The 27,844-nt window shown below is 40.4% G+C and overlaps 3 protein-coding genes across 3 annotated transcripts; 2 read left to right on the plus strand and 1 right to left on the minus strand.

Moving 5' to 3' along the window:
• The first annotated feature begins 16,296 nt into the window (after positions 1–16,296).
• Positions 16,297–18,844, plus strand: LOC135706826 (UPF0389 protein CG9231). The gene is made up of 3 exons (XM_065228496.1): positions 16,297–16,434; positions 17,950–18,238; positions 18,301–18,844. Exons 2-3 carry the CDS (start codon positions 17,964–17,966, stop codon positions 18,509–18,511), a joined length of 486 nt encoding a protein of 161 aa, XP_065084568.1. The 5' UTR covers positions 16,297–16,434; positions 17,950–17,963; the 3' UTR covers positions 18,512–18,844.
• Positions 18,845–21,691: 2,847 nt separating this feature from the next.
• On the minus strand, positions 21,692–24,338 carry LOC135706827 (nucleolar protein 11). Its single transcript, XM_065228498.1, has 3 exons — positions 24,098–24,338; positions 23,473–24,040; positions 21,692–23,410 (listed from the first exon to the last, which is right to left on the minus strand). Exons 1-3 carry the CDS (start codon positions 24,227–24,229, stop codon positions 21,972–21,974), a joined length of 2,139 nt encoding a protein of 712 aa, XP_065084570.1. The 5' UTR covers positions 24,230–24,338; the 3' UTR covers positions 21,692–21,971.
• A 428-nt stretch (positions 24,339–24,766) lies between these two features.
• Positions 24,767–25,805, plus strand: Vps28 (vacuolar protein sorting 28). Its single transcript, XM_065228499.1, has 2 exons — positions 24,767–24,866; positions 24,961–25,805. Exon 2 carries the CDS (start codon positions 24,977–24,979, stop codon positions 25,607–25,609), a length of 633 nt encoding a protein of 210 aa, XP_065084571.1. The 5' UTR covers positions 24,767–24,866; positions 24,961–24,976; the 3' UTR covers positions 25,610–25,805.
• The last annotated feature ends 2,039 nt before the right edge of the window (positions 25,806–27,844 follow it).

Below are 27,844 nucleotides of genomic sequence, written 5' to 3' on the forward strand. Positions count from 1 at the left end.
CTGCCCAGCTACCTGAAACTGACGTGCAGGAAAAACTTTTGAATACAGCTGTCTACTGTTTCATATCCTTTCCAGCGAATATTTTGTCAAATTCCATGGTTTCTCCAGTGTTTGCAGCTACACAAATTGCATCAATGTCGAAAGCTAGTGAAACTATCGTGTTGATGGGTCCTATCGAAGATTGAACAGTAATCACAGCTTAACCGAATGATTCGGTAGCTCCACCAATTGCATCAGATTTGTGTTTTGTCTTTTTCTGTTTTGTTTTTTTATTCTATTTAGTTGAATTATACTTTCTACTTTAAAAGGTGCTTTCTCTAGTTTTGCTAATATTAAAGAAAATTTTCTCTAACAAAACTTCGAGAAAATTTTGTTTAATCATAGATGAAAATACCGAGAATTTTAAAATTAAAACGCACTGGCCACCCTGGAATGTCAATGATCAAAAAAAATTAAATCTTCTTTGGGACGAGAAAATGCAGAAAAAAAATATCAAAACACATCGAGCAATTGAGGAATCGAGCGAGTTAAGGAGAGAGCATTGATTGCCAAATTGAAGGAATATGCAAACTCCAGTTGATTTTGGAGAAAAATAAAATAAAAATGCTTACACGTAAAAGTAACGTGTGATATGTGGTACTTACCGCAGGAAGTGAGATGTCCAGCAACCGACGGTGAAAATATGACGTTGGTCACACCGTTGGAAAACGATATGCATCGTAGAATGATTTCCGCATCTCGCCAGTTCCAGCATCCTTGAGAAACCAATAGCTCTTCATGATCGGCGAATTGGTTCCATTCTCCCACTGTTAATTGACGCAACTCCGGATTGGGATTGGTTTGGATCCAATGGATTCGGATTGGGTGGATCAAATACCACCTTCGGTTGCGCTTCGAAGATTTGGCAATGGTTGAATGGCCGCTTGCTGTCATATGCATATGAATAACTGAGGAAGAGAATTGTGATAAGTTCGCTATTCAACTTTTGGTAACTTACTAAAACTCTAGTATTTCCGAAGGAATTGTACAGGAAGAACGTCTAGGCTTGGAAATCGATTTTCATTTATTTTCACAGACCCTTGACTTGCTTGTGACACGTTAAAATTTGAATTGGTTTGTTAGCGCTTGTCACCAACCAACAAATTTCTGAGGTTGCTAAGTTAAGTGCAACAATTCGATCGATTTTGGCCACGTGTAGTATCGTTCAGTCGAATGAAGCATGCATTTTCGGGTAGTCCTTTTTGTGTCCCTTCAAGCGGTAGATACGTAGGGTAGAACAGGGGACAAATGCACCCCGGGCAAAAAACCTGAGTTGTTTTTGCATAGCTTTGCACTTTTAATTCTGGGATTATTGTACCGAAATGTTAATTTAAGCGAGGTTTAAGTACTAAACTAGTACAGTGGCTTGTAAAATTTATGAATTAAATACGGGAATGCTATGAAAACTCGCATTGGGCGTTTTGCCCCGGGGTGCATTTTGGGCTGTTTCCCCCTACTTACATACAAACAATTATAACCTGCGAGTTACAATTTATCCCGTTTTTTTAGTTTTGTGCGGTAAAAAATCGGTAGAACTGTTTCAAACACACAGTTGGTACTTGAGCGGGTCGGTTTTCATCTCTTTTTGCCAGTGGTGGCGGGGGGGGGGACACCCCTCACCATCCCTCTCCAAAGGGGGAGTTTGGTAAAGAGAGATGAAAAAACCGATTTGTACCTTCCTTAAAAGTGGTTCTAGCTCGCTTTTCTAATATCTATATGCAATCTTCACACTGCCGTACTCTAACGGAACTATCAACTCTATGCTTTCATCTACTCCATCTATCGTATAAAAATTACCACTACAGTCTGTTATTTGAAATTAGCATCTTCAACTATGTAAATCGTTGACTTCACGTAGAAGTAATACTAAAAAACATATAGTCAAAATAATTTCAGGCAAGAATCGTAGCAATCCTCAATTGCAACGATTAATTCCCTTTATACTTAGATAAGGTTTAGTTTTAGTTTTTAGTTTTAAGATTTCAATTGTTATACTGACATGCAGGTTTAAAAAACTTGTTTAAAATACTGAATTGCCAAGGCAGGAACAATATAAAAGCACTTAGATATATATCATAACAATTAAGGCTGGTAAGTTACTGTAGTAACTGAAGCACCTAGGTTAAAATGAAATGTAATTTATTTTGAATTTGGAGCAAATAAAGAGTTAAAAAAAATAAAAATAAAAAGCAACATAAATGTGTCGAGCGCGGTTGCAGGGGCGATGGCGGTTTTGTTTTTGTTTTGTGACGTTGTAAAAGAACCGGAGGAGAACAATTCGAGCCACGGTGGAGTGAGCGTGTGTTTTTTTGTTCGGAGACGATTTTCCCGAGATTTGGGTCCCGAACTAACTAAGCTCCTATTGGGAAGATTTCCCAATCGCGTCGCGAGTGCAAGTACGATTTGTGTAGTGCACCGAGAGTGGATGCCGGCCCCGTGGCTGCGAAAATTAGTGTTGGTTAGTGCAACAACCAAGGATGTCGGATCGGCATTGTGGGAAACAGGAGCTATACGCTTCTCTGGCTAATCACCAATGATCCGGCAAACACCCGCCGTCCTGACTGCGGTGGCTCACCCAATAGAGCCAGTCTCGCCACCACAGTTAATCGTCAAGCAGGATGAAGCAGGCAGTACTACAGGTGAGTTTGCCTGGGCAGAAACACTGCGATGTCTGGCGGGGTTGCCTTGATTCGTCACCAACGTCCCACCGGGGGTTCCAACAGACGAGCCCCGCTCATCCCCCCTCGCTAGTTGTCAAGGACAGCTACTGAGCATCCGAAGAACAAGACCGCTCAGCACAGGCCGTGCTTTGTAGCAGAACCGCCGCCATACCGTCATCCATGGGCCCCACCGAACAGCTGCAGCAAAAGCGTGGAGGACCAGATAAGTAGCTAATAAACGTCTAAAATTGCATTTTATTTTTGTTGTTTTGTTTCACCCATATCCGAACGACTTTGGGGGAAGTACCCTTGCTCGAGGCCGCCCCGCCGGCCGGGGTAAAATCGGGCCAGCTATAGGTTGGCAAGTAAGCCGCAACTTACACAATGTACCGGCTGGTGGTTGAGATTTAGGTTGAGATATTCTTTTTTTGCTGTAACAACGCCGCTTTACCCCCCAACAAGAAATGTTCAACCCGGTTCGCGTCAATTCCGTTAAGGGAAATTCCTTTTGCATACTTCAGGGACGATCAAAATGCAGAGTAATTTTAAAATGTTCTGAAAACTTCAGGGAAGCCCAACGAACTTTTGGAAACTTCAGCTTTGGAAGCCCAGAGAATTTTCAGGTAATCCAGTGAGCAAAAGTCCAAAGAAATTCACAAAAAGCATAGAGATCTTTACAGAAGTTACGTATTCTACTACCCGGTGGCCAGAAAACGGTCCTCTGGATATCCTGAATCACCGACAATGTTCGATTTCTGAATGTAGACTTAGAGATACGCGTATTTTTTTTTTCGAAAATTCGATGTCACCTGGGATAAACCCATTCGATGCCAAATTGAAAAAAAACCTACTTCTCCACCTCTTTAAAAAATGTCACGACACTTGGACCAGATTTGATCGAATCACCATCGATCGCCATCTTGACAGAGGTCAAGCACATCTGCTGCGTCATCCCCGACTACCGACCGTTACCACTAGTACCACCGTCACACCAGCATCGGTACCGTCATTGCCTACCACGGTATCGCCATCAGCAGCAACCGTATCGTCACTACCAGCCACGATACCGTCATCATCACCACAACACCCCCCTCTCGGAACTTACCAGAACTTAACGTAACTAATGTAAAGATCTCTAAGCTTTTTGTGAATATATCAGAACATTTTAAAATTACTCTGCATTTTGATCGTCCCTGAAGTACCTATGCAAAAGGAATTTCCCTTAACGGAATTGACGCGAACCGGCTTAAACATTTCTTGTTGGAGGGTAAAGCGGCGTTGATACAGCAAAAAAAGAATATCGCAACCTAGACCTCAACTACCAGCCGGTACATTGTTTGTTTGTAAGTAGGGGAAAATAGCCCAAAATGCACCCCGGGGAAAAACGCCCAATGCGAGTTTTCATAGCATTCCCGTATTTAATTCATAAATTTTACAAGCCACTGTACTAGTTTAGTACTTAAACTAGCATTTCGGTACAATAATCCCGGAATTAAGAGTGGAATAGCTATGCAAAAACAAATCGGGTGTTTTGCCCGGGGTGCATTTGTCCCCTGTTCTACCCTACGTATCTACCGCTTGTAGGGACACAGAAAGGACTACCCGAAAATGCATGCTTCATTCGGCTGAACGATACAACACGTGGCCAAAATCGATCGATTGTTGCACTTTAACTTAGCAACCTTAGAAATTTGTTGGTTGGTGACAAGCGCTAACAAACCAATTCAAATTTTAACGTGTCACAAGCAAGTCAAGGGTCTGTGAAAATAAATGAAAATCGATTTCCAAGCCTTAGACGTTCTTCCTGTACAATTCCTTCGGAAATACTAGAGTTTGAGTAAGTTACCAAAATTTGAATAGCGATTGAACTTATCATAACTCTCTTCCTCAGTTATTCTTATGGATATGACAAAGCGGCCGTTCAACCATTGCCAAATCTATGATGACGTGCTGGCATGCAAGCAAACCGTTACCCCTAGGCGAAGCGCAACCGAAGGTGGTATTGGATCCACCCAATCCCAATCCATTTGATCCAAACCAATCCCAATCCGGAGTTGCGTCAATTGATAGTGGGAGAATGGAGCCAATTCGCCGATCATGAAGAGCTACTGGTTTTTCAGGGATGCTGGAACTGGCGAGATGCGGAAATCACTCTACGATGTATATATATTTTCACCGTCGGTTGCTGGACATCTCACTTCCTGCGGTAAGTACCACATATCACACGTTACTTTTACGTGTAAGCATTTTTATTTTATTTTTCTCCAAAATCAACTGGAGTATGCATGTTTCTTCAGTTTGGCAAGCAATGCTCTCTCCCTAACTCGATCTATTCCATGCTCGGTACCTCCATTTCGATTTTTTTTTCTGCATTTTCTCGTCCAAAAGGAGACTTCATTTTTTTTTTCGATAATTTTAGCCGAAGCCGTAGTAGCATAATTGATCAATGACATTTCAGGGGGGCCAGTGCGTTTTTATTTTAAAATTCTCGGTATTTTCTCGGTTTAAATCACAACAACTTCCAAAAAACGAATGTCGTCAATAATTAAAAAAAAAATAACACAAATTTTCGAAGTTATGCTAGAAAAAATTTCTTTAATATTAGCAAAACTAGAGAAAGCACCTTTTAAGCCCCGTAACGTGGGTAGATCACCTTTTCGTGGTACGTTACGGGATGTAAGATCTACCACCGATTCCTAGTCCTAACTTCTTCAAACTAGGGGAACAGGATTTTTCAGTAATCAAAGGAACACATCTTAGTCCTTGTTACTTTTTATGCCTTGTTGATAGTGATACATAAGTCCTCGGGTTGCCTGGACCGAGGATGATCTTGAAACAAGGGAAAAATGAGTTAGTTAGTCTTCATCTATGTGATTCCTAATCTTCTAATCGTTGTTCCCTAGTTTGAAGTGGTTAAGACTAGGGTTCTGATGCATGGTCATTATCGGTGTCATAGCTTGTTTTTGTTGTTAAGGAATCCAATTTTGACTGACAAAGGGGCGCGCCTTTGGAGGGTGTTCCAACTCCGAAGGGTATAAATAGCGGAACCTTTCAGTTAGAATCGATTCCTTGCGATGAAGGCAAGAATGACAACTGTATCAAAACCGAATACTTCATCATTTCTCAATAGTGATGGAGTAATACGACATGCACTAAACTAAGGACACGGGATATACTACAATAGATCAAATTACTGGTCGCAGTGGTGTTATGTCCCGAACAGAGGAAAAAAAAAAGCACCTTTTAAAGTAGAAAGTATAATTCAACTAAATAGAAAAAAAAAACAGAAAAATACAAAACACAAATCTGATGTAATTGGTGGAGCTACCGAATCATTCGGTTAAGATGTGATTACTGTTCAATCTTCGACAGGACCCATCAACATGATAGTTTCACTAGCTTTCGACATTGATGCAATCGGTGAGGTTACTCGACCAATCTATGTAGCTGCGACAAAATATTCGCTGGAAAGGAGATAAAACAATAGTCAGTTGAGGGACAGCTTTATTCAAAAGCTTTTCCTGCACGTCAGTTTCAGGTAGCTGGGCAGAATGATGCTGATTAACAATGTCATAATTAATTTAAATGAACTACTACACTTACGCGATCAGGTTGCCTTTTGCGGCGGGCTGTTAATGCGAAAATGTGTAAAACAGTGACAGCAGCAGCTAGTTTAACAGTCTGAAAATGAAAAGCAGTAGATGACAAACAAAAACTATTGATTTTTAAATAAACTATAACAGGTTTTCGAAGCCTTGTACCATAGAGGTAACTCTAAGACCAAAGAAAATCATTATTATTTTTGGCTCACTCAGTACCAGAACAACGGTCCCAAGCAGTCCCAAGCTATTTCATTCACCCCTGCATGTTCTGCATGAATCCACACACCCCTGATGTTATCTGTCAAACTTTCATAGCGAATCAAAACAAACATAGTGTAGTAACAGAATTTCAACTAGAATGGGGTACGCCATAGAAGTACTTGGGACCAATAGGCTACTCAAGCAGTGAATCAATTTAAAATCGTTAGTTTCCACCCCCTGCTTGTACCACGTCGCGAAACTGGATCCGCCATCTTGTATATTGTTCTTGTATTTTCTACTGAGTTAGCACCATTCTTACTTTAGTCTTATGATTGTTTATCATAAGTTAGGGCAGTGTAAATCATGATATGGATTTATGAAATTCACATGGTTTTCCTAAACCTTTTATTGTATCAAACTATAAATGCTATCGATGCAGTATGAATACATAAGATTGTTGTGAAACAAGGCCTAGTTCATATTTTCATACGTTCATACGACGCAGTTTATGGAAATTCTAGAGACAATTTCCTCAGTGTAGTATTTGAATGCTTGATGGAAAATCAGAATATGATATCCGAATATCAGACATTTTAAAAATTATATGAGTCTTCTACAAAGTTACAAATACAGGTCAGACTCGATTATCAAGGGTTCGATAATCTACACTAATAAAATTCCACATATTTTTATTGACGAATTTCCATGTGAAATTCCACATGATTTTCATGTGACACACATAAACAGAATCCACAGCACAATGGGGTTGTACGAACATATCATGTGTAATTATTCTTGTGTTAGAAAATATTCCAAACTAACTCTTTCTTTGAAAATTGTGATAGTCCTGAAAATGGTCGTTTCGATGGTTTGTGGCTCTGAAAAGACCCGTACTGATATTTTATGACCCTCAAAAGGACCGTTTTGGTGATGTGGTTGGTTTAAGGGGAATTATTTTGGTCGCCCTGAAAAGGACGAGTTTCGTTCGATGGTCGTCTGTCGAGCGGCATGCAAATTACCCGGTTTTTTGCCCTAGGCAAAAGTGCAGCCTTGATATTAGATGGATCTCCACTTTACGAATGTTTGTCTTTTTTTGCATCAGAACCGGCGATTCTTGTCAAATCACCGATTCCAGCATCCGAGTAGACTGAGGCACCGGTACCAACAGGCTCGGCGTTGTTATTTCTGAGCAAACGATAGATGTGACCGACGGGGAACTGCAGTCGAGCAAAGCTACTCCTTCACCAGAGTTCTTAAGGCGATCTGTTAAAAGATAAGCAATTATTACGGAATTAAAGAGAAAATGCTCGACAAATTTAAATGATCGATAATGAATTGATTTCTATGTGATTTACAACAGAAATAATCATTTTGTAATGACTTAAAATTGTAACATTTTGGATTTTTCTACGCCATTTCACAAACACTGAGTGATTTTCAGGCCCTAGACATTATTTAGTAGTTAACAAGGAAGTTAGATATTATTGTGAAAATAAATGGGAACTCGATGATGCTGACTAGCTTTTGCTGTACATTCTTTAGTTATAAAAAAAATCCCACAGACGTTTGAGTAAAATTATATCCGAATTTACAATTCTTATAATAATTCAAAGAAATTCGAATCCGTATTTCATGGCGGTCGCTGAAGTAGAATCGAGCGTATCAAATGCATCCCCTCTGAATTGACACTTAACTTTATGAGTTGAAAAAAGTTTTTGAATAATTCACAAATCCCCATTTTCGTAATGCTGTGCAGCATCTTCCACCCAGTGACGTCATGGTGGTTAGAACTTTTGACCCTCCAGGGTAACCAGTTATTGAAAATAAACATTATATTACAATATTCCCTACAAGGGCGTAAAGGGTAATTCCTAGCGAATACTCAGTTCTAAATTGACGCTGACTTCCACCTTTTCTCATAGCTAAAACCGACTAAATATACAAACCAAATCTATTTCCTCAGGTCTGGGCCACATACAATTCTAGAAAATGGCCGAAACATTTACCGGTCTGAGTCAATTCAAGGCTTGGTCGATTTGGAAAAACCGAAATCTCTGACATAATCGGCATTCTACCCGATGAAAAAGTTCTCTCCGGGTGCCAGTGGGGCAACGTTCTGGTTTGGAATGATGGTCTGATCAAAATAAAAGTTTGTCGCAAAGGACGAAAAACGTGCCATCGATGTCCCATCACGCAAATAAGTGTCCGTGACGGTGAAGTCATGACTTGCGGAATGGATGGCTGATCCCCCGGATGATGACCGTTTGGTGAAGATAGAACCCATTATAGAGTACAGAATTGGCAGTTAGTCGCTTCATAGCGAGCGAGAAAGAAGGAGATTTTCAATGGTACGCTAAGTGCGAATCAACATTCGCGTAATAGGGCTCTAAGTGACCTCCAACTCGTAGCAAATCGGTCAATAGGATTTGCCACAAACGTAGAACCGAAGCAAGAATACGTGGTAACTTTCTGAACAAGCTGTTCTTCCATAAAAAAATCTAATTATTTTTCTCAAATTACAGTTAGCAATACGGGTAGCATTGGCTCAACCTGTTGCGGACCCAGGGAAGTCTGGTCCATTCCACCATACAAAACCAGCGTATTCAAGCCTTCAGAACAGTGATGACTGGCGAACCAGAGCACCACTCATTTAATCGGCAAATTGATTAAAGAAGGTATGTCTTTATTTACTATTATAGCGCAATAGCCAAAGGTGATACGCACAACTTCAATATGCGTATAGTTAATTATTTGAAAGGTGTGACTTTAGTCCATCGTCCATCCTTTTCTTCACGTATGAGCTACGTTATTTACTCGAAGAATAATTCATTGCCAAATGAATCGAGTGCCCCATGTTTTAACGTTAATTATACTATCGATGGAATTCTTTGTTTAACCACTTCACATTTTCATTGGCACACATCTGGCGATCTACTTAATGGACAATTCCAAATGAATCTACATGCAGAGAAGCAAGCATCTTATTCTATTTTCAAATATGTATGAATTCTGGATGGCGAGATTAGTGCTAGTGAAAATGCCCGGTGGATGGATTCTTTGAACTTTCACTTTAAACTCAAATGATTTGGTTGACAGTTTTGGCAATAAGCTGTAAATAATTACATTCTATATTTTTTTAATTATCTGAAACTGATGTGTAGCGTCAGATTGACAGGAGATCTGAATTGAATATAGCGGCAAACCATGTTGTAAGTGTCAGCCATCTCAGTCAGGAGCACTTCTGGGACTCCCTGACACAAATGGCCTCAGGTTTGGCACGCTTGAAAATTGCTCAACACTCACGAACACTATCTGGCATTATTTTTCTACAATTGGGTTCTTTAATTTAGAAAAAAAATATCGGTTTTTATATATTATCTGAAAGAGGTTCGTTTTCCGAACACAGCGATATTTTTTTCGAGCCCACACACTTTCATGTCGATTTTTAAATCAAGATTTAAAGCAAAATAATAACTTCACTGTTTGACACTAAACTGACAAACTGACAGCTCGCTCCCATACAAAGTGACACCGAGGGGCGCTAATAAGGTGATTTTTGCAAATGTAATCGTTCTTATTTAAAATAGTTCCAGTGTACCAAACTTGATGAAAATTTGGGTTTGGGTTCCCTTTTTCAATGCAGATTACGAATATGCATTTACCTCAATACCCTTAAAGAACCCAATTGAATGGAACTAAACACCACGATAATCTAAAAAATCCTCGAAACAAAGACACTAGCACTTACAATGTTTATAATTTTATCCAGCAAGAAGAGATCACACAATGAACCGAAATTCCCACCTCAACAAGACAGGGACAATTATAGGACCACTAAAACTGACACACTTACCCATCTTGTGCTAACGGCGGATCTGATCCTTTTGAATCAAGTGATAACCAAATTGTAAAAACAATACTAGTTGGCGCCAGCATCAGTGGTTTAAAAATGCTTCGCGCTAATGGCATAGTTCCCCTGCCGAAAAGCATTCCACAATGGTGTCTTGGTTAGCTTTAGTTAAGCAATACTATTTGAATCATTCATTTGTCAACAGGATCTTTTGAAGCCTTAAACACTTAATTCAACAAAATTAAGCAACATCACTTAAATTGAAACACCGAACAGAACACTAATGCTCAATTACAATTTTAATTGACAGCGGAAAAAGTTGCAGAGCTTTTCAAATGTGGGACTACATTTCCTGCTCATTAAATTCTTGTTCCTGTCCCAGCTCTTTTCTACTAAATACAGATTAACTCAAACTACTAATTTTCTCTGACCTGAAGTCGACTCTATCCTGTTTTTCAAGAATAATGGAGCACATATGTGATAAGCCCCGTTAAAAGTACTGAACATAGAATCCAGTACCCTTAAACTCCCGCCACATACCCTGCCAATCACATATGTGCTCCTGTCCTTGCTCCTAACTGACTAAAAACGCTTCTCAGGATGGTATCACGTTTCCCAGACTTTCATTTCCTAAAATGGACCATTTACATGAAAGTATAAAATCATATTTATCAAAACGGAAATATTTACTTCTTATTCAAAAATTTGCTCATAGGAATATTGCCTTCTTTATTCAAAAATCGAATTCAATAACAAGCATAAATAAAAGATAATAATAATAACAATACAACAACAGTCAATGAAGGAAATATTCCCATTTTATTAAAAATTTTAAGCTTTCGTTTTTCAAATATTCGAAAACGAAACTATTGCTAACTTGCTAGCTCATTCGGAATTAAAACCGGGAAATGTGATACCGCCCTTTTAACTAACTAGCTAATACATATTAGAGAACGGCAAATTTGGAGGCAGCTGACTAACGAGATGAAAGGAGCACATATGTGATAAGCCCCGTTAAATGTACCGAAAAGTCACCTCTCTTCCTAATTTCGATCTAAACCGATTTTCAAAACCAATTTCGATCAAAATCATCAAAAGGGTTGACTTTTCAGTACATTTAAACTCCCACCACATTCCCTGCCAATCACATATGTGCTCCTTTCCTAGCTCCTAACTGTTTAAAAGCCTTCTAACGGTGGTATCACATTTCTTGGAGTTTCAGTTCCCAAAATGGGCCATTTACCAGAATGTATAAAATCCTGTGCACTCAAAACGGTAAATTTTGCTCCTGGGAATATTACCTTCTTTATATAAATATCAAATTAAAGAAATAACAATAAGCAAACGAAAATAAAAAATAAAAGCAAAAATAATAGAACAACGCAATGAACGCTCAAAGAAGGAAATATTCCCATTTTTATCAAATTTTTAAAGCTTTAATTTTTTTTAACATATTCGAAAACTAAAATATTGCCGAAAACTTTATGCTAATAAATGGCCCATTCTGAAATTAAAATCCTGGAAATGTGATACCACCACCCTAACTAACTAGTCAATATAAGAGAACTGCAAATTTGGAGTTAGCTGACTAACAAGGTAAAAGGAGCACATATGTGATAAGCCCCGTTAAATGTACTGAAAAGTCACCTCTCTTCCTAATTTCAATCCAAACCGATTTTAAAAACCAGTTTCGATCGAAATCATAAAAAAGGGTGGCTTTTCAGTACCTTTAAACTCCCACCACATTCCCTGCCAATCACATATGTGCTCCTGCCCTAGCTCCTACCAACCTACCTAATTCTTTTTCAAAATATATTCTATATCTAAAACCTAACATTGCTACTCTGGAATGCGACGATCGAGCTCACGGTAGTGGTCCTTCGAACTTCATAAACAGTACTTCGATGAAAGCATTCTGCCACATCGATTGGTTTGCTTGGAAGGCACTTCCAAAAGGATGGAATTGATATACCTATCCAAGCACGGTCCCTAAACCAATTTTGGTCGCCAAAAGTTCCCTATTAAGTGTTAATGGGTTCCGAGGACTCGTCAGAGACAAGGTGGTAGCTCAAAGTATTCGTACGTACCCGGCTACAACACCTATACTCTTTAGAAGTCCTCGGAAAAGCTAAAAATTTGGATGAAATTCGTTGGACCACCAGTGAGCTCGATCTAATCACACAAACACAAAGCCAAACTACTAGAAAAGATTTTGAATTTCCCACAAACCGAGGAAAACGGCCGAAACCATGAATACCAAGCCTAAAGGTTTCCAGCCAAAAATCGTTTTTACCCAAGTTGGTTTTGGGCGGCTAGAATTTTCAAGCAGCATCACAGTAGGCTGCATCGAAAACGTCAAATTTTCCTCCTCGGTTTGTACACTGCAATGTTGTCGTGAGGTACATTGCTCCCAAAATCCAGCATAAACCAGATTCATCTGGGAACGCTGGAGTTTGGGAGTTGACGTCTGTGTAGAAACATTGGCAGTGCTCGGTGCATACGTCAAACGTTCCAAAATGTTATGTTGTATTTTTGCGTATGCTTGGAACACTGCTACCGTCGTCTGGCAGCACTGTACCTCGGCCAACCCTGCAGTCAATATGGAATCTATATCGGTAATATTACATTTAACACCCTGACATAAATTTAGTGGAGCCCTATCTACTAATTCCTGATAATCTTGAAATTCTACTTCCTCAAAATCTACATTTAACACATTCTTACCATTACCCGCAGTTGAGGCATCTTGGGTAGTTTCAAGTCGGTTTTCTGGAGCTGCTCTCCCAAAACCCTCACCAATCACCTGTTTACTTTTCGTTGCTATAAATGGCCGGCGGATAAAGTCAGCTACCGGTGACCTGACGTTCTCATACTCGTCCGTCACCGGTAGTCTTTTAAGCATTTCCCAACGGTCCCGGCACTTTGACAGCTTGGGCTTTGTAGAAGCCGCTTTGATGCGGTTATACATAGCCGCAAGCTCGCCATTAGGGTCGGGACGCATGAATGCCGGTAAGGTCATCGGTCTTACATTCCGACGGGACCGGTTCTTTCCGGCATCACGACCATTTTTAGCATTTTTAGCAAACATTTTGATTGATGGTGTGGTTTTGATCAATGGGATGGAGAGCGATGAAAACACGTCTGCTTTGAAACTACCTAAGAAGCCTCTTGACGATTGTTAGCAGCAGTCTTACTTATATAGACTCTTGGCATGCGAAAATTTGGTTACAGTGCTGTTGCTATGGTAGCGCCTGGAAGATGATGCGCAGTGGGGGAAAGTCGTGAAAATCGGACTTTTTGGTCAAGGTAGGCGTGCATGTTTTTTCCTTCATTGAAGTGACATTTATTTTCAGAAGCAATATCAACTGAAAAAAAAATGTAACGGACATGGACGCTTGAGGTCATAAATGTGGGACTTGGTGGTACATTTGCCAGGAACGGACATGCTGTTGAGCTCTATCAGAATCTTCACAATTACCAGTGAAGCCGGACCGGAATTCCTAGCGGTTAAGATGTGATGATGGAGTCGTGTTTATTCGTTCCGGGTGTTGGTGCGCTTCGGTTAATTTCTTGGTAGTTCCCGACTTAATATTTTTTCAGCTGTATCCAGTCGGGAATTACCAAGGAATTAACCGAAGCGCACCAACACCCGGAACGAATAAACACGACTCCATCATCACATCTTAACCGCTAGGAATTCCGGTCTTGCTTAACGTGGCGCTAGCATCTCCTGATTTCCTCTAACTATAAGTTTTCTTTTTTTTTTATTTCGCGCTATTGTCGATACATTTTCTGTTGGAAATTACTACTCGGCGCTACCGGCACTTAGTGTCTAGTGAGTTGTGCAATTTCAGCGCTATCGTGTTGTCAAATAAGGGTTTTAAGTGGGGAAGTCATCGCTGGTGTCGCTTAAGTCTAGTTTTTACAGAAATTTTGTTCGAGTTCCAACAATGGATTTCCAAGGCGGATCTTTTGTTTAAGATTATTCAAAAACAGTCAACTGCTGCGAGTAAATAACGTAGCTCACTTTGAGACAAATAGCTGGTTCATTGGAGCTGTGCGTATCACCTTTGGATGTTGCCAAATATATTAACAATATGATCCACTCTTTCGCTTAGCTGGCGAATCAATTTTTAAACGATGAAAGCGCTTCTGTGGCTAATGTATTTGTTTGTCATCACGAATGGTAAATCAAATGAAAATTTGTATAATTTTTTAAATGTTTTTATTTTAGTATATTATTTGATTTGATGACAACAGTGACGTCAGACAAATTTGCATGTAATATTAAAAATATAATTAACACTCCAAACACGATGCCTCCGGTAAAATGTGGAACGGCAAATTGACAATGTTTGAAAAATTATTGTTGAGCCATTTATCGATGCATTTTAAATTTGTTGATGCCGGATAAATGTTTAAAATATTTAGTTTCAAATGGCACCAATAGATTTAAAATTTGTTTATAAAAGGCTGACCTATGATTTTTCAAACGTTGTAATTTTACGGTTACACATTTTACCGGAGGAATCGTGATCGGAGTGTTAATGAACATAATTTGACTTTTATTTTTGTAATAAGTACTTCGTTCACGCCCCTCACGATTGAATGATTGTTGCTGACCTTTCTCATGACCTATGGATGGTGCCCGAAGCAATATTTTTCGGGTTGCCATTGCAATGTACGGAAAAGGCATGAATGGATCATATTGTTAACCTATGATATATTTTTTTATGTTTTGTTTGGATGATGTATAACATTAAATTTGGTGTTTCTAGCTCTTCTTCGTTCCACCACACCGTCGAATGTGCTGATCGATTGTCAAAAAGTTCCAAGGTTGTAGCCTCAGCGAAAAGGTAGAAAGAGAAGAAACTGGCAACACCGGAAGTTCCGTCAAGAAGTGTACTCTCGTTGAAGCATTCTTACAACGATACTAATAAAAACAATGGTCTGCCATGGACCCGAAAAACAAAATGAATAAAATAAAATAAAAAAAAAGTTCAATAAAAATTATCTTTCTATTCGAAAGTTTCGACTCTTTTTTTTCACAATTTATATTGTGATATATCAACACTCAATAGGTAAAAAATGAAATTTGAGATAAATTTGAAACAAAGGGAACTTGGAATGTAAAATGCTCTGTCTATCGATTGATGCTGAAGTCTGGCCAAGTAAGTGGGTTGGGGTCTAATGATGTCGGAATGGACAATACAGTGCAGGTGGATATTTTATTTTATACTCTAAACCCAGATTGTCTAGGTAACTCTAAAACCAGATGGTCCCGAAGAAACGAGCTCAACTTTTTGGCTCAGCTCTGGTACTCTTTTCTGTCCCAAGCTAATCGATGTACCTCTCGAAACATAGGAAAATCCACGAACCCCTCATGTTATCTCTCAAACAGTGTTAGCGAATCAAAACAAACATTGTGTTGTACTTCAATGTGGGGTACGATGTACTTAGGACCTTAGGACCGATAGGCTAGTCCATTGTGAGCTAATTTAAAATCGTTAATTTTCACCGGTTGATACTAGACTTTAGGATAGAATTAGGCATAGTGACCAATTTGAGGAACGGGACGGACCTGGTATTGATCTCCAGATCTTCTAGTCAGTAAGTAAAAACAGTAACCACACTGAACTACCGAGCCTCGTTAGTGTAGGGGACGCTTATTATGTTATTAAAAAAAGTTTCTCTATGAACACGCCGTGCCGGGTTTCGCATGTTATTCTACTACTACGGCTTCAACCGGGCACCCGATGAACCCCCATTCCTTCTGGGCGTCACTACATGTAGTATGTTTTGATTACATCCTCTCTTTCGCATGTTCTTAGCTCATTTGACATTGACCAGCTATTTATCACTCTTCCATTTTCTCCCTTTCTCGTCAATCAAAAAGGTATATACATAAAATTCAACGAATCATATCGGTAGATTCACGCACGAACGACAGATTAGTACGGTGGACAGAAAATCTTCCTCGCGGTCAGATTGAGTTTAATATTATAGTCCGCGAGCATACGCAAAGTGATCAGCAAGTTGGGAGCAATATTGTGATAAAGCTACAAATACCGAAATAATTGAAGTGAGTAATGTGTGGATCACTGCTCGAGTTTGTCGCAGATCTTGTTGTGTAATAACCTGTGATTTAGGGCAGCTTGGGGCAAAAGAGGAAGGCATCTTTTTTAAGTAGGATATAGTTTACTATTTTCTGTTGAATGCGTTTATCCCCCAGATTAAGAGAAATGATTAGTCTACAAGTAGTCTTGTTTACCCCGAGTTACAGTTGTGCAAAATTCGTTATGATTGATTAATGTGTAGGTAATTCATTCTAGTTTGCTATCATGAACGTTATAGGTGTATCAACATTTTGCTTCGGAAAATCTACATAGATCAAGCATCAAACAGTATCATCATCGTTAGTAAGTGATTGATACTAAATCTCGATGAACATTTCAAAAGGTCCTATCCGCTTTGATCGATTTTCTTCATCGACTTTCTCTTTTGATAACCACTGCTATGCAAACAGATTTCGCGCCCTTTACCAAAGATAAGAAGATTCTTATCTAGTGTTGAAAAGGTCGAATACAACAGGGAAAGGACATTTTGAAATGTTCATCTAGAAATGTGATAATAATTATGACATTTAAATTTTAAAATAATTATCAACCACGACTACGTATAGGTGACCTATACGAACTTGCACGGGACGTGAAACAGCAAAGCCATCTCCAAAAACGATCAGCAACGATGACTGGCAAATTTGCTTCAGTGAATTTCGCTGTTCCTCTTTTTCGTGATTTTATTACTTTTGTTATATGTATTTACGTTATGTATTTTGCTTGCCAGCTAGGCAATAAAACTGCAATGGAGCGACCAATGTATGTGAAGGGCTTACTCATTCACGGATATCCTGTTGCAATTGATTGGAATCCCCTATAGCTGATAAGTACATTGTTATGATAATGTATCAGTTAATCAGTTAAATGGTTCAAATATACAAGAGCTTGTCAACATTCCACGTTTTTGTAAGGTTTTAGATACCACCCTTCCCCTGCATGAATAATCATAATAATCAAATAATAATTATTCATTTTTCTTTAATGTATTGACGGTGAACATTTGCGAACCCGCTTCTCCCCCAACATTCTCCCCGTGGTATATGGATAGACACGTAATACTCGCCGGATTAATAATTTTACTAAAGGCGTGTTCAAATGTAATGCAAGTAGGAGCTTGAGATCCGGGAGATCCCATGTATTATGTTTAGGTTAAGGCAATAGCATACAATGTAACTGATCCTATCATCAAAGTAAATTTGTTTAATGTATGAACAGTGTTTGTTTCGTTAAGCATACCCGGTTTTGAAATCTGTACCATGAAACAGCTGATATACGTACGTGCAAATTTGAGCATGATCAATGAAAAGCCGGCGACTAGCTTTGCAAATATTGATATTGACCGCTTTCATCTATTTCACTACGTTCATTACTCACTCATACATTGACGATTGCACGCAGCAATGCACAACGATGATCGCGGGATTAATTAACTCTACCTGTACCCTTCCCCTCCGTTTCATGATCGTTGGCGCACGTAGCACCCAGCGCAGCTATGAGTTTCATCGGTGCATGCCGCTTGGCACGTATCTGTGCCATCAGCGGTCGTCAGCTGAGAACCGGATTAGTTGCACGTACCCAACAGCAGATGAGTGCCTTCTGCTCGTCCAGCTCCATCGAACCTAAGCAACCCCCGAAGCCAGCTGCCCAAGATGCTCATAGCGCTAGCAACGTCAGCTCCCGGACGCATAAACCCAATAATTTTGAAAAACGACTACTGGTATTTACCAAGAAGTACAAGTCCGTCGATGATATCCCGGCGTACATCAAGTGAGTTTGTTATTTGACAGAATGTGAAATGATAATGATAAAAAATCCAATTTGACTTTTAGCCAAGATGTGATGGAACGTTGCCGCAACCAGGTGCGCATCAAGATGGCAAACTACATGATGCTGGCAACCGTCATCGGATGCATCATCATGGTCATTAGCGGAAAGAGAGCTCAGGAAAGGGGCGACAGCGTGCAGAAAATGAATCTCGACTGGCACAAGGAGTACAACGAAAAAGCCAAACAGGAAATCGCGGAAGCATCGAAAAATTAAACCCTTGATGATATGTTGTGGGCGTCTATAAAAAAAATAGAGTTTCTGAGCCATATGCTCTCCGTGTAAATAAGCACTCTGTTGTAGGATTTATTTTTTAAATTTCCAATCAGTTCAGCTTTCGTTTTCAAACTTGAGAAACTGGAAATACTCAACTGGTAAAAATGGAAGAGAAGTATAGTTAAAAAAAAAAAACCGAGATAGAATTTATTCTTTGAGACAGTTTTTCAACATCTTCAACATAGACCGATCCCTGTACGTCATTCTTGTACCATAGAGATAACTTGTAACGCAAAAATATTAATTACACCGTGAAATATATTAATTCAAGAGCAAATTTTCATTATGTCGAAAGTAATAGTAAGAAAAATAAAATTTTCTATTGATGACCGGAAAGTTATTCCTATTTCCAATTAAACACATATAATCTCATAGTGATAACAATGTTAAGCGTTTTAATCATACAAAGCAGATCGCTAGCTTTCATGCTAAAAAATACTGGTTTTTGAGTCAAAAGTTATTATACGTCGTTCGGTGGCCACCTAATGTTGCTTAAGTCAAAGGGTATTTACCAGGATATTAGGGAGAATTATCAATCACGTCTCCTTAAGAGCAACCCATACATCATTTGTGGACCATCTTAGCAACAAACAGTTCGATTTATTCACTTTAATAATGCGAAAGCGAAACGACGAACGTACACTTTCACGGGTTTCTCTGCGCTGTTTCTTAAGACAAACCGCCGCGATAGAGCGGGCGAGAACCAGAGGAGCCAAGAACGAAGCCCGTCAACGGTACTCGGCTCTAGAGAAGGAAGTCAAGCGCTCTTGCAGACGGGACAAGCGAGCATGGGTGAACTCCCTGCCCGACGAAGGGGAGAAAGCTGCAAACACTGGCGATATACGCCTCCTCTACGATATCTCACGACGCCTGAGTGGAGCAAGGATGAACCCGAGGATGCCAGTGAAGGACACGACTGGACAATTGCTTACCGACCCCACTGACCAGCTGAAACGCTGGTTTGAGCACTTCGAACAACTTCTTCAAGTTTCGACGGCCAACCAGCCATCAACATCTCGGCATGATCCGCCTAGGGTGCGGCGCATCACTCGCGTCAATTCCGAGGCCCCATCACTGCAGGAGATTGAAGCAGCTATCTGAAGCATGAAATCCAACAAGGCTCCATGGGTCGATCGCATATCAGCAGAGATGCTCAAAGCTGACCCCATGTTATCCGCACAAATGTTGCATCAACTATTCTGTAATATCTGGGACACCGCGACTTTTCCGGCCGACTGGATGCAGGCCATCTTAGTTAAGGTCCCAAAGAAGGGGGATCTGACTGTGTGTGACAATTGGCGAGGCATCATGTTACTGTGTCATGTTCTCAAAGTTCTGTGCAAAGCCTGAATTGGATACAGGAGAAGATCGACGCGACTCTCCGACGGCAGCAGGCAGGATTCCGTGCCGGAAGATCTTGTGCGGACCATATTGTCGCTCCGCATCATCCTGGAGCAGGTCAATGAATTCCAAGAGTCCCTTTATTTGGTATTCATTGACTACGAAAAAGCTTTCGACCGTCTCAATCACGAAAATCTGTGGGGCGCCCTGAGACGCAAGGGAGTCCCGGATAAAATCGTCAACCTCATCGAAGCGCAGTATGAGGCTTTCACGTGCAGAGTTCTGCATAACGGAGCCTTGTCCGACCCTATCCGGGTACTCGCTGGTGTGAGACAAGGATGTATACTATCACCGCTACTGTTTCTCATCGTAATCGACGAGATCATGGTAGGTGCAATTGACCGTGTACCGAACCGTGGGGCATCTCAACGACTTCGATTTGGCTGATGATGTTGCTCTACTAGCAGAACGGCGCTCTGATATGCACAGTAAGCTCAATGACCTAGCCGAACGCTCCTCTGCGGCGGGTCTCACCATCAACGTTAACAAGACCAAATCGTTGGATATCAACACGGGCAACCCTTCCAACTTTACGGTAGCGGGGCAAGCAGTGGAGAAGGTCGAAAGTTTCCAATATCTTGGCAGCCAAATAGCGTCGGACGGCGGGACCAAGAGCGACATAGGTGCACGAATCAAGAAGGCTAGGACTGCCTTTGCGAGTTAACGAAACGTATGGAGATCCAACCAGATAAGTCAACGCACCAAAATCCGAATTTTCAACTCGAACGTGAAATCTGTGTTGTTATACGCCAGCGAGACGTGGCGTGTATCAGCGGAGAACACTCAAAAGCTGCAGGTCTTCATCAACCGATGCCTGCGGTATATAATTCGTGCCTGATGGCCTCACAACTGGATCTCGAATGCCGAGCTCCATCGTCGATGTCATCAGAAGCCGATAGCAACAGAAATTCGAGAACGAAAGTGGAGGTGGGTCGGCCACACACTTTGACGGGCGGAAACGAAATCTGCAAGCAAGCGCTGGATTGGAATCCGGCAGGACATCGCAGCAGAGGCAGACCCAGGGGCTCATGGCGGCGGAGCCTCAATAAGGAAATTAAGCAAGTCGATAGGAATCTGACCTGGGCCCAGGTCAAGGCAAAAGCGAGCAGCCGCCCAGAATGGAAGTCTTTCACGTTGGCCCTTTGCAGCGCTGGTGGTGCACAGGACCCTTAAGTAAGTAAGTATTGACTTGCTTCAGAGAGCGAACGATATCGATGTGATACGTACCGATGCACAAGTAAAACTGTCAATGATTGGAAAAAAAATTGAGGGCTTGAAAAATTTGCTAGACCAATTTTCGACATCTGGAAAACCTTCAAGGTCATGAAGTTAAAACACCAGAATATCGAAACCTTAGAAAATTTGCGAAGAAATATGACATTTTCGAAATCACAGGAAAGTAAAAAAATAATCTGGTTTTATTTAAAAGATTACGGACTTAAATGTTTCATATCACGGATTTAAAAAAAAAGCAAAAAAAAAAAACAAAATATTAGTGATTCCGTCAACATCAATTGAACAGTTAACGATTCAGTTTCTTCGTAACTCTTCTTGTCAGATTTTACACACGGATTTTTAATTAATCTTTCTTACACAAATTTATTACCAAATCAAGCTATGATCTGATGTGAGTTTTAAAGGCAAATTATTTACTCTCAACATTGATCTAAAAAAGTAACTTTTGTGACTAAATTTTAAGAAATAGTGACTTTAGTGACATTTTGATGAAAAAAGTGACTTTTTAGTGACGATTTGAAAATAGTGCCTAGCCACTAAAAGTGACCTGCTATCAGCCTTGCACTTCCACGACAGCATTTGGTCATCTCTGCAACTTGATTTCCAAATCGGGTGAAATTTAAATTGCGAGTTAAAAAAAAAAGTGTTTAACCAATAAGCTCATAAAATACGGCAAGGACCGTTCGGATTCAATAATGACTTGCCTGACACTTTGATTCAGCGACTTACTGACCTGTCCATCTATTTCCTCCGAACCTCAACATCAATACAGCTTTATCGTTTCAACGCTGTACCACTTATTGACCCGCTTCTCACGCTCCCCGCCCTTCTTCTCGACCAATCGCAGAATGGTTGGGGCAAACGATTTCAGCTGCTTCAAACTGTCGCTGTGTTGCTTCACCACATTCATCCAGTTGACCAACTTCTCCCGGATTTCGACATCTCTGGACAAAATAATCTGCTGATAGTGCGAGTCAATCAACAGCGTGACCCATTCGATGACTTTTTCGTCGCTATCGAAACTGTCGCAATTGGCAGGAATTTCGTTGAGCCTGGCAACGGGATCCGTTAGGAGGTACATCAGATGGTCCAAGAGAAGAAGTACGGCATTCAAATCGATTTCGTCCCTAATTAGAGGAAGGATAGCTTTGCGATTGAAGGTACATGAAAGGATAATGTTCAGCAGGTCGTTGTTCGAGCGATCGGGAAGGTCTTGGCTCTCAAGAATATCCAAGTTTTGTAGCTGTTCGGACGGGTTGGAAACAGGAAGGGAACCAGTCGGGTGCTTTTTGCGCAGTTGGTCAACATCTGCAATCTCCGTGCGGATTTGGTTTTGATCTTGACACGATAGGGCATACTTTAGGACAGACACTAGTGCCCGCTCGGAAATGGTACTGTATCGTTTCAGGCACTTTCCAATGTCCAGTGAAGCGTTCGCCTGAATCATAAGCGGAATTATCTTATCCGTTATCTCCATCTCGCAGAAGCCATGCTTCTCCAGTTCACTGGCGAATATTTCAAACTTTTCCGTGAAAACCAACGGCCCAATCGTTCGATCTGCATTTGCCATCAATCGCATTTGAATGGTATCATCCGGCAGTGTATCATCCCGCACGATATCCACCTGCAAGTTGCTTTTGTATGCTTTTTGCAACGATTCTTCGAACTTTTCCACACTTTCGAAGGTTTTGAACATAATTTCGGGTTCGGGTTCCAATTCCTCCTCTTCAAATTCCTCATCCACGGTATCCAGGTTCCCGGCGAAGGCGTAACCTTCGTTGTAGTCGCCATCCTCGTTGATGCTTTCGTTGTCAACATAAGCACTCAGTTCAAAGCTACGCTGCGTTCCAACCATGTCCGAGAGTTGCTCCTTGCTAATTTTGAACGGAGCCACGGCCAACGTTTGTCCGAATGCCAGCAGAATGTGATTTTCGCTCAACCAGAACCGGGAATTATTAAAGTACACTTTGAAGAATTGCTTCGCCTGTACAACCTTGAATTGGACGTTGTATAGAAGCAATGTGGCACCCTCCTGGTTCAAATTACTGGCATAGATGGCAACGTAGTCCTTGCTGATGCCAACCATCGACAGCGGTTGGCTGGCGTTGATCATGTTCAGGATGGAAATGAAATTTCCGATGGATTTCTGCGAACCCTCCTCGTCGAAAGTGAGCGGCTTAGAGAAGATACGTTTGTCCGACCCTGTCCGAAAAGTATAAATTGGATTAGATTTGATTGTAAAAGGTAGGCTTAAAATTACATACAGATAGTAATCAGCGAAGGACCTCCACTTCCATCGACGATGCATTGTCCAACCAATTGCACCTTCTGTTCCATGCGTTCCAGCTTGATTTTATGAAAACCTTTCATCGATTTCAAACTTTCTTTTTCAAGAAGCGAGTAGTTCAAAAGAACCGACTCTTCTTCCAGTTCCTTTACGAAATAAGCCAACATAATGTCTCCGTTGTCCAGCGTAATGACTTTAACATCCAAGATCGTCTCCTTGGCTGGATCAACATTTGGCTTCTTCACGATGTTTTCCGGAGCCTTCCGATCTTCGTTCCTGGTATTGACGGCACTCTCAAGCGATTCGCACGTTCCATCATCGTAAAGCACGAGTGCTTGTCCATTATCCACAGTGAAGAGCTCCAAAATATTCCGAAAGAACTTCACCTTTTTCACTTTGTTGATATCGGTCTGATCTCTGTTCCAACAACGCACTTGGCGATTGCCGAAAACACCCACGTATCGTTCCGAGCGGAAATCATAGATAACCTTGCTCGTCAGCCGTTCCAGCGATGTCCAACTGTGCTGGAGTTTCTGGTTGCTCAACTGGAACAAAGGGTATTGTCAATGTTGCGTGGGTAGACCGGGAAATTCGAAACTCACCTTCACGACCTGGATGATATTCCTGCCGAGCGTGTTGATCGCACAACCAGTGTCAACATCTCGAGACAGACCGAGAAATTCACGCACATCGTTGATCGGACATAAATTATAATACGACAACAATTTCGCCATTGTTGCTGCTTGATTTCGAAGCACAATCGACGTTAATATTACCAATGAAACAAACTTTATGTTTGATTCAAAAAATTGACCAGAGCCAGAGCAAAACCGAAACAACGTGTTCTCGAGTACAGGATGGGCTTTTGAATCGCCCGCGATGTAAACATGTCAGATTTTCATGCTCTCTGTGCTGTGTCCTTTCATTCGCAACACATAGTACCAGCGTACTAGCACGGTATACGTTCCCGGGAATTCGAAGTGATAGAAATCAAAAAAAGGAATTGGTAAAAAATATTTATATATTTTCAGGGAAAAAAATATCTCCTATATAACGGCAATAGGCATAAACGGCTCCACCCCATTTGGTGTAAAGCAGTTCAATGTTCGTTTAATTAAATATCACGCAGTCCCAAGCGCAGTACTAGAGCTTTCATTTCATTCCACATTCATAACGAATCACCCCTCGTTGATTGCTGTTGACGACATTGACGTTTCTCCTGCTGATTCATTCGGGGCAATCGAATTTCGTAAACAAACCTAATCAAAATTTTCTACATTTTCTACTGCTGCAAAATCTACTATCCTTAGAATTGTTGGGCTGAAACTGTGCACATATAATTTCAAAAATTCCATAATTATTTTCCTGCCGGTAAGTTTAACCAATAGCTCTCAACCCAGCACTCAAAGCAAAATGTAATTCTCTTTGTTTCAATTTTTCCCCGACTTCGGAATCGCTGGTGCAGATCGGTCCGTGACAGAATGCAGGAAAATCGACCGGAACTGTTTGAGGAAGTCAAACTCTACCGCCACGCCCGGGAGCGGGAAAAGTACGACAACATGGCAGATCTGTTCGCACTGGTCTCGACGCTGCAGAATCTTGAGAAGGCCTACATCCGGGATTGTGTGACTCCACAGGAATACACTGCGGCCTGTTCCAAGCTGCTGGTCCAGTATAAGGTAGCATTCAAGCTGGTACAGGGTGATGAATATCCTTCGATCGAAGCGTTTGTGAAGAAATTCCGCCTCGATTGCCCGGCTGCGCTGGAACGGATCCGAGAGGACCGCCCGATCACGATTCGGGACGACAAGGGTAACACTAGCAAGTGCATTGCCGACATCGTTTCGATGTTCATCACTCTGATGGATAAGCTGAGGCTCGAGATCAGGGCCATGGACGATTTGCAACCGGAGCTGCGAGATTTGATGGAAACGATGAATCGCCTTTCGCTGATTCCGGACAACTTCGAAGGAAAGGAGAAGGTTTCTACTTGGTTAGCTACGCTCAACTCGATGCAGGCTTCGGACGAACTATCTGAAATCCAAGTGCGGCAGTTGCTGTTTGATTTGGAATCGTCGTATGCGGCGTTCAATAAGTTGCTGCATTCGCCATAAGCTATGATAAAAGGAATTCACTTTGCCACGTTGGAGAGAAATGCGACGATAAAAAAGAAAATAACATGTTACTGAATCAATCGGGATTTATGTTTTAAAGAAGCCGGATGTGTCACACAATAGTTCGATGATTTGAGTAAGTGCTAAAGATAGGAGCGTATATTGTAATAATATTTTAAGAGGTAATGAATACATCGTTCCAACACGTGCTTTTGTCTATAAATTTAAATTTAACACACTTATTCCAATTGTACCTTTATATTTATTATTTCACATTGTAAATACTGCCACCCCTATTCTGTATTTCGTTTCGAACGAAATGTTCATACAAAAAATATTTTTACAGAATAGGGGTGTGCATCTTGTTGAATTAATCCTCTAGTCGAACTGTTTTAAGTTCCGCTTAGCGTGGATTTCAATCAAATGGATACTACCTCAATTGTAGGAATTTGTTGAATTTTCTAGTTAGCGATCGTTTAATGAACTAAACTCTAATCCAGTGGCTCTCAAACTGTCCTTGATTGATGTTCTCGGAGCTTCCCTGAAATGTACCAAAACATCTTTTAATTTTCTTCAAGTTCTCAAGACTTTTGTGAAGTTTTTTTGAGTTCTTTAGAGTTCCCTAAATGTATGGACTAACCTGTAGTTCTCGGAACTTCCCTGAAGGTATGGAACTACCCTTAAATTCTTCAAAGATCTCGAGACCTAGCTTCTCTGAGGTACATTAAGCCGAGGGCAAATTGATCACTCATTATTGTAAACATAAATTAACATAAACAAACAAATCAGTAGCTATGAGCAGAGTCGTACTCTTCAGCACTTTTTTTTTAGATAGCGAACTCTTATATTTGCGTCCCTCCCCATTGCTCTTTCGTTTTTACGATGCCCTTATCACATTCCATAAGGGTAGCGTGGTAAAGAGTGCTGGTCTTACTCCGCACTGTTTTAAGTACGTCATTTTTTGTCACTTTCTTTTAACAAACAGTAATTTACAAAATAACCTATTCAAACCTTGCTACCACACCATTTCTATTCAAAACTATCTAGACATGGATTTCTCATGGGAAAGATAACCAAATTAGCTCTTTATTATTTTAAATTAGTCTTAATGCTTTAGGGGCCGAACGTACCCCCAGTTCCCCACAACGGAATTTTTCCAGATTCTCCAGAATAAACTCCGCAGCGAATTTAAATTTCTTTATTTATTATCTGTTAAGGGCTGTAAATTAATCCTCAACTTTTATTTAGTTTTTTTGAAACACGTAAACTTCTCATAAAAAGGTTGATTCCCGTCACTAGAGATGCCACATTTGAAGACATGATTTCATTTGGAAGACATTTACCATTCTTTTTATCACGCAGAAAGATATTTTTCCCGCACACATTTTGACGATATTTTTTGTTTAATCAAGATGTTAGAAGACATAGTGGAACTTGAAGAAGACTTCCGAAGGCAATTTACATTTTAAGCAGACATGTGATGATTTTTACTATTTTAAGCTTTGTATTGAACATGTTAATTATGAATAATATAACAAGAATCAATTTTTTACGGAATAAAACTTTATAATTAGCTGGAGATCATTTGAATACTTCATGATCAACGTACGATTCTGGGAGAATAACAGCGGGAGGCCGTTTGAAATTTTTTATAGCAAGTGAGTGGAAGCAACCCTGCTATGGACGATTGAATTTCAGGATGGGACTGATATGTGATTACTTTGCTTGATGGGACAAGCTGACTTGATGTTGTTTTCATATTTTTCATCATCAAAGTCCATAGTTTTATCACATAATATGAAAGTAGATGCCAATTGATAGTGGATAACGTTGTTATCTCAAAATTGACGAAAATCCATATGGGACTGATATGCGGTTATAGGCAGTGTAGAAGTCATTTAAATGTTTGAACAGTTGAAAAGTTTTTAGAATAATACATGATCAACCTGAAGTCATGAAAAAATTCCAGAGAACTTGATTGAAATCTTCGATTAGCTGTAGATTTTCCAAATACTTCCTCATCTTGATCCTAAAACATTCAGAGGAACTACTCTCTAAAAAATCTTCACGTTAATGCTACGTGAAAAATCACGTAAACCTTAGAACATCCCACTCAAAACATTTCCAATGTCAAATGAAATTACGTGATTTTCATGTTCGTTGATGTTACGGGAAATTCACGTAAAAAGTAAGTGTTAAGCATGTACACTCTACAACATATGTATGTCCAATCAA

The sequence above is a fragment of the Ochlerotatus camptorhynchus genome, unplaced genomic scaffold, assembly GCF_037179485.1.
Source record: "Ochlerotatus camptorhynchus isolate MF236.1 unplaced genomic scaffold, CSIRO-AGI_Acam_v1.1 ptg000291l, whole genome shotgun sequence".
NCBI lineage: Eukaryota > Metazoa > Arthropoda > Insecta > Diptera > Culicidae > Ochlerotatus > Ochlerotatus camptorhynchus.